We start from the raw sequence: 7,266 nt of genomic DNA on the forward strand, positions 1-7,266 counted from the left end.
ACTTATAAGGAGATGTTGATATATATTTTAAATGACACATTTCACGAAGGGACTTTCATTTTCACTTGACGTGATTGTGACACCGGAAAAGGAACAAAACTCGGTTTATTTCCCGCGAACTTTTCCTCGTTACCATAGCAATGGAGGGACGCGAGAGTACTTTCATACTTTTTCAGGTAAAAGCAGCTAACTAACTAGCTGGCTGGCGTCTCCAAACAAAGAATGATCGTTTGCTTACCCGTGTTTTCTTGCTACTATAGCTGCGTGCATGTTGCTTGAAAGCAGCTTCAAAGCTAACTTTAGCTAGTGTTGGCTAGCAGCGGGGACTGACTGTGGGTGGGAGGCTTAAGTTACTAGCTAACGTTAACAACGTAACACGATGCGATCTAGCCGCTAGCTTAATACAGTATTGTAGCTAACTACAGTCTCTGTTGAACAGGGTTGTATTCACAAAATGTATGTAGCTAGCTTTTTATGATAGTGTAGATACCCTGTATGTGAATATACTCTGCCAAACGGTCTGGACCTTTATGGCACAGTAGGAAAGTGTACTACAACATGCTCTAACATACAGTACAGTAGCCAATTGTTTGTTCATGCCATAGCTGTACCCTTGCTCTAAAGTCGGGTAGATTATCCCAGGAGCTTCCTTCATTTGATGGAAGTGTTTCCATTTGCTTTGGGAATAGAGGCTTCTCCTGAGAGGTGGAATAGTGTGGTCAATGCCATTCTGTATACAACAGACCCTGCCAATAGTTCTGGAGGGACCTAAATGGCAGAGGTGGAAATGTGCTCTCCCAATTACTGAAGGGTTGTTGGTTCAAACGGAGCTCTAGTTGTCAATTGCGACACTACTACTAGCGAACAAGTTTAACCTCACCAGGTGTTGTAGCCAACACTAACATAGTGGTCACCTCACCCCTTTCCCACAGGCACACGCTCGTGGATATCTGATGAGAAAGGAGATCAACTGCGCACGTTCAGAGTTTGAGGACATTGTGAGAGATATCGATGGAGAAGTGAACCACTTAGAGTGGAAGGGGCACATTATTGCCATTCCTCACTTCAAAGACGTAAGCATTTTAAGGTTTCAAATAAAATGTTATTGGATGCATACACACATTCTGCTGATGTTATCGTGGGTGTAGCGAAACTCTTACAGTGCATTCGGAAAGTATTTAGGCCCCTTTACTTTTTCCACATTTTGTTACAGTTTGGCCAGGTGGCCAGCTCTGGGAAGAGTCTTGGTGGTTCCAAACTTCTTCCATTTAAGAATGATGGAGGCCACTATGTTCTTAGTCAAGTTGTAGAAACATCTCAAGGATGATCAATGGAAACGGAATGCACCTTTTGGGTCTCATAGCAAAGGGTCAGAATACTTATGTAAATAAGGTATTTCAGTGTTTTATTTGTAATATATTTGCAAAAATGTCTAAACCTGATTATGCTTTGTTATTGTTTGTAGATTGATTAGATTTTGTCTTTTAATATTATCCATTCTAGAATAAGGCTGTAACGTAACAAAATGTGGAAAAAGTCTAGGGGTCTGAATACCTTCCGAATGCACTGTATCTTCAACAGTGCAGTAATAACTAACAATACACAAACAAAAGCAACGTAAAAATATTAGAATGAGCAATGTCAGTGTAATATAAATATATGTACACTACCGGTCAAAAGTTTTAGAACGCCTACTCATTCAAGGGTTTTTCTTTATTATTACTATTTTCTGCATTGTAGAATAATAGGGAATATATCAAAACTCTGACATAACACAAATGGATCATGTAGTAAACAAAGTGTATTTGAGATTCTTCAAAGTAGCCACCCTTTGCCTTTGACAGCTTTGCACACTCTTGGAATTAACTCAACCAGCTTCATGAGGAATGCTTTTCTAACAGTCTTGAAGGAGTTCCCACATATGCTGAGCACTTGTTGGCTGCTTTTCCTTCACTCTGCGGTCCAACTCATCCCAAACCATCTCAATTGGGTTGAGGTCGTAACTGAGTCAGGTTTGTAGGCCTCCTTGTCCACACACGCTTTTTCAGTTCTGCCCACAAATTTTCTATAGGATTGAAGTCAGGGCTTTGTGATGGCCACTCCAATACCTTGACTTTGTTGTCCTTAAGCGATTTTGCCACAACTTTGGAAGTATGCTTTGAGTCATTGTCCATTTGGAAGAACCATTTGCCACCAAGCTTTAACTTCCTGACTGATGTCTTGAGATGTTGCTTCAATATATCCACATCATTTTCTTACCTCATGATGCCATCTATTTTGTGAAGTGCACCAGTCTGTCCTACAGCAAAGCACCCCCACAACATGATGGTGTTCTTCATCTTGCAAGCATCCCCCTTTTTCCTCCAAACATAACGATGGTCATTATGGCCAAACAGTTATATTTTTGTTTCATCAGACCAGAGAACATTTCTCCAAAAAGTACGATCTTTGTCCCCATGTGTAGTTAGTTGCAAACCGTAGTCTGGCTTATTTATGGCGGTTTTGGAGCAGTGGCTTCTTCCTTGCTGAGCAGCCTTTCAAGTTACGTCGATATAGGACTCCTTTTTACTGTGGATATAGATACTTTTTGTACCTGTTTCCTCCAGCATCTTCACAAGGTCCTTTGCTGCTGTTCTGGGATTGATTTGCACTTTTCGCATCAAAGAATATTCATCTCTAGGAGACAGAACGCGTCTCCTTCCTGAGCGGTATGACGGCTGCGTGGTCCCATGGTGTTTATACTTGCGTACTATTGTTTGTACAGATGGACGTGGTACCTTCAGGCATTTGGAAATTGCTCCCAAGGATGAACCAGACTTGTGGAGGTCTACACATTTTTTTCTGAGGTCTTGGCTAATTTCTTTTGATTTCCCCTTGATGTCAAGCAAAGTGGCACTGAGTTTGAAGGTAGGCCTTGAAATACATCCACAGGTACACCTCCAATTGACTCAAATTGTGTCAATTAGCCTATCTGAAGCTTCTAAAGCCATGACATAATTTTCTGGAATTTTCCAAGCTATTTAAAAGCACAGTCAACTTGGTGTGTGTAAACTTCTGACCAACTGGAATTGTGATACAGTGAATTATAAGTGAAATAATCTGTCTGTAAACAATTGTTGGAAAAAATGACTTTTGTCATGCACAAAGTAGATGTCTTAACTGACTTGACAAAACTATGGTTTGTTAACAAGAAATTTGTGGAGTGGTTGAAAAATGAGTTTTAATGACTCCAACCTAAGTGTATGTAAACTTCCGACTTCAACTGTACCATCCTCCTGCAGATAACCATTAATTTCTGGTGTAGCCCTAAGCACTCAATATTTCAGTAGGATCCCTGATATAATGTAAACATTATAAATTACCCTCTCTCCCTCAGTGACATGACTAAGTATATATCCTATTCTCAGAACCCAAAGGGTGGCTAAAACTGTTTTGGTTACTACATTATTCCATATGTGTTATTTCATAGGTTTGATGTCTTCACTTTTATTCTACAATGTAGAAAATAGTCAAATTAAAGAAAAACCCTTGAATGAGTAGGTGTTCTAAAACTTTTGACCTGTGTGTGTGTGTGTGTGTGTGTGTGGACATTATGGAGTGACAGTATATGAATAGAAAAGGTGTGTACAGCAGTAGTTATATAGGTTGAGCCTTCACTAGAATACAGTGTATATACATGTGAAGTGGGTGAAACAATATATAAACATTATTAAAGTGACCAGTGTTCAATGACTACGTGCAGCAGTCTTTAAGGTGCAGGGCTGAGTACCGGATGGTAGCCTGACTAAAGTTTAGGGCCGGGGACTGGGTGGAGGCCGGCTAGTGGTGACTATTTAACAGTCTGATGGCCTGGAAATAGAAGATGTTTTTCAACCTCTTGACCCCAGCTTTGATGCACCTGTACTGTCTGCACCGTCTGGTAGCGTGGTGAACAAACCATGGCTCGGGTGGCTGAGGTCCTTGATGAGTTTGCCATTCTCTCGAAGACCGTAAGTTCTGCTTGTCATTTTCTGCACTGTTTGTGTATCTAGCAAATGTTATTGTACTCTACCATACAGGATGGCCCATCTGGTATCTTCACCAAAAAACATGCGGAAGAAGCACCAGACAGGGGAAGCCATCCTCTGGAGCAGCCAGGGGAGAGAGAAGGGGCACAGCTTATGTCCAATAGGCTAGAACCAGAGAGAGATGACCCCTACAGCCATGGACGGGCATCCATCTCCAGGGGCTCCTCCAGGCCTTCTTCTTGTCCACCTGGGGGTGAGGGGGAGACTGAGGGCAGTCAGGGGGAGCAGCTGGATGGAGGAGGCGTGCTGGAGAGCACAGGGGATACGACCACTGTCTGGAGCAGTCTGGGTCGAGATGGTTGTTTTCAGAAAGGTAAGGTGTGCGTGGGTCAAATAAAAGTTTAGTGTGTGTGAATCCAAATATGCTTGTTTTTAGAGACTTTATACTCATTGTTTTTAGGGCATGTAAGTTAATGACTTGCTCTGAACGTGTCTGCCTTTTCCCAGGTTCCCAGCGGTGGCGTAGTCTGGCCCAGGACGAGCCCCATACCCCTGAAGCCTTGCAGCTACACAGGAACACTCTGGCCATGGAGATGCTATGGCTTCAACAAGCTATTGCCAGCCGTAAAAAAGTGAAAGACCTTTTCTCTAATTTTATGTCATTGTCGCATTGTTTTCATTGATTGTGTTGAAGAATAAGACCAATATTCAATGCAAGGTTTAACAATTACATTATCTTTCTCTTCTCTCTCTCTCTCTCTCTCTCAGTACCTGTCACTGAAAGATAGTCTGAATATTTCCTAATGGCAGAGGACCAAGGAGAGGCTGTTTCTCTAAACTGGACATTGATCTGAAGGACTGAATCTTTCCTCATGTTGATAAATGAAATTATGTTAAGATACATAAATAATCATATACCAAATAAATTAATCTAGCTATCCCACACTGGGAGGGGTATAATTAAATGTATATATTTTTTTTTTTTTTGGGGGGGGGGGTATTTATTCAAGATGTGTATGAGTGGCACAGAGTGAATGTTTGGGGAAAACATATTATGAATAATGTTTATGTTTGTAACTATCCATTGATGGCGTGGTCAAGTATATTATAGCTATGTTTTTTAAATAATAATAATACTTGCGTTGTTGCTGTCAGTGCTACATGTGATGTTGCTTCACGTCACTGCTATTGTCTTCATCGTTCCATATAACTATGGTGATCTCTATTCTTTTCAAACAAGTTACGGGAGAGATTCAAGGGAATTCCTGCTGCCTTTAGTGTATCTCAGGTGATCCTCACAAGCTCGTATTTCCCATTGAGACCACATACTCAATACAATCATTAAAGTGCAGTTATACAATTCAACATACTGTTCTTGTTTGTGTGGATATCGACAACACAAAAGCTGCTTTCTTGACAGCCCATAAAAGGTCAAGCAAGGGAGAATGTTTGAAATGGATGAATGGAAAAGCTACTTCAAGTCAACTCCCAGAGCCAAACCTACTGTAGAGGTGTTGTCCCTGAGCTTTATCTACTGTTTCCGTTGTACATACTACAGAACTAGCATTAGGCTTCACTTGTGAATTTGACCATGTCAATTCAATGGGTTTTTTTATGTTTTTTTGAAGATGATGCATAAGTTTATGGTTTCTTATTTATTCAGCTTACAACACTGTCCCCTTGCTCTCTCTCTCTGTCTATTGCTCCTGCACTCTCCCTCTTCTTGTAGTTTGTTGCTGCTGATGGTTTTGCCCACAAAGCCAGTCATTGCTGGCCCTGCTGCCATGGCAACAAGGAAATACAGCCGCCAGAGATGTGTATGTGTGTGTGTGTGAGAGAGAGCAGAGAAAGCGGGAGAGTCCACCACACAGAACACAACAACAGAAGGGGGTCTCACCTAATTCAAACATTTCAACACTCTTCTAGCCTTCTAAGGTTTGAGTGTATGAGAGGTGGTGTGTTAGACCCCGAGCAGACGGGGACAAAGACAGCATCTGGTGAAATGGCTTCTAGTGGGTCAGCAACTCTCCTCCTGGTGAAATGGCTTCTAGTGGGTCAGCAACTCTCCTCCTGCCTCCGGTCAAGAGCATGATGGTCTACAGGAACGGTGACCCCTTCTCCTCTGGCAGGAGGTTCGTGGTCAACCATTGACAGGTGGCCACCATAGAGGCATTTGTCAATGACGTGGCCCACTGCATCCAGGCTCCACTAGCCTTGTGAGGGCCCTGTACACCCCCCCCCCCCCCCCCCCGTCAGGGAGCTGCATGACCTCCAGACCGGGGCCAAGTACGTACAGTGCCTTGCGAAAGTATTCGGCCCCCTTGAACTTTGCGACCTTTTGCCACATTTCAGGCTTCAAACATAAAGATATAAAACTGTTTTTTTTGTGAAGAATCAACAACAAGTGGGACACAATCATGAAGTGGAACGACATTTATTGGATATTTCAAACTTTTTGAACAAATCAAAAACTGAAAAATTGGGCTTGCAAAATTATTCAGCCCCTTTACTTTCAGTGCAGCAAACTCTCTCCAGAAGTTCAGTGAGGATCTCTGAATGATCCAATGTTGACCTAAATGACTAATGATGATAAATACAATCCACCTGTGTGTAATCAAGTCTCCGTATAAATGCACCTGCACTGTGATAGTCTCAGAGGTCCGTTAAAAGCGCAGAGAGCATCATGAAGAACAAGGAACACACCAGGCAGGTCCGAGATACTGTTGTGAAGAAGTTTAAAGCCGGATTTGGATACAAAAAGATTTCCCAAGCTTTAAACATCCCAAGGAGCACTGTGCAAGCGATAATATTGAAATGGAAGGAGTATCAGACCACTGCAAATCTATCAAGACCTGGCCGTCCCTCTAAACTTTCAGCTCATACAAGGAGAAGACTGATCAGAGATGCAGCCAAGAGGCCCATGATCACTCTGGATGAACTGCAGAGATCTACAGCTGAGGTGGGAGACTCTGTCCATAGGACAACAATCAGTCGTATATTGCACAAATCTGGCCTTTATGGAAGAGTGGCAAGAAGAAAGCCATTTCTTAAAGATATCCATAAAAAGTGTTGTTTAAAGTTTGCCACAAGCCACCTGGGAGACACACCAAACATGTGGAAGAAGGTGCTCTGGTCATATGAAACCAAAATTGAACTTTTTGGCAACAATGCAAAACGTTATGTTTGGCGTAAAAGCAACACAGCTGAACACACCATCCCCACTGTCAAACATGGTGGTGGCAGCATCATGGTTTGGGCC

The 7,266-nt window shown here is 42.3% G+C and overlaps 1 protein-coding gene across 1 annotated transcript; it reads left to right on the forward strand.

Annotated features, from left to right (window-relative positions):
• The first annotated feature begins 42 nt into the window (after positions 1-42).
• On the forward strand, positions 43-5,839 carry iqcc (IQ motif containing C). Its single transcript, XM_021584387.2, has 5 exons — positions 43-176; positions 933-1,073; positions 4,059-4,380; positions 4,515-4,639; positions 4,776-5,839. Exons 1-5 carry the CDS (start codon positions 141-143, stop codon positions 4,809-4,811), a joined length of 660 nt encoding a protein of 219 aa, XP_021440062.2. The 5' UTR covers positions 43-140; the 3' UTR covers positions 4,812-5,839.
• Positions 5,840-7,266: the final 1,427 nt, after the last annotated feature.

The sequence above is a fragment of the Oncorhynchus mykiss genome, chromosome 25 (assembly GCF_013265735.2).
Source record: "Oncorhynchus mykiss isolate Arlee chromosome 25, USDA_OmykA_1.1, whole genome shotgun sequence".
Taxonomy (NCBI): Eukaryota; Metazoa; Chordata; class Actinopteri; order Salmoniformes; family Salmonidae; genus Oncorhynchus; species Oncorhynchus mykiss.

What these genes read in the sequence shown, in the direction of transcription:
- iqcc (XM_021584387.2), top strand. Translation starts at nt 141, where the DNA reads ATGGAGGGACGCGAGAGTACTTTCATACTTTTTCAG. An exon ending in AGATGGTTGTTTTCAGAAAG is followed by an intron (nt 4,381 to 4,514) that starts GTAAGGTGTGCG and finishes GCCTTTTCCCAG; the next exon opens with GTTCCCAGCGGTGGCGTAGT. An exon ending in CTATTGCCAGCCGTAAAAAA is followed by an intron (nt 4,640 to 4,775) that starts GTGAAAGACCTT and finishes TCTCTCTCTCAG; the next exon opens with TACCTGTCACTGAAAGATAG.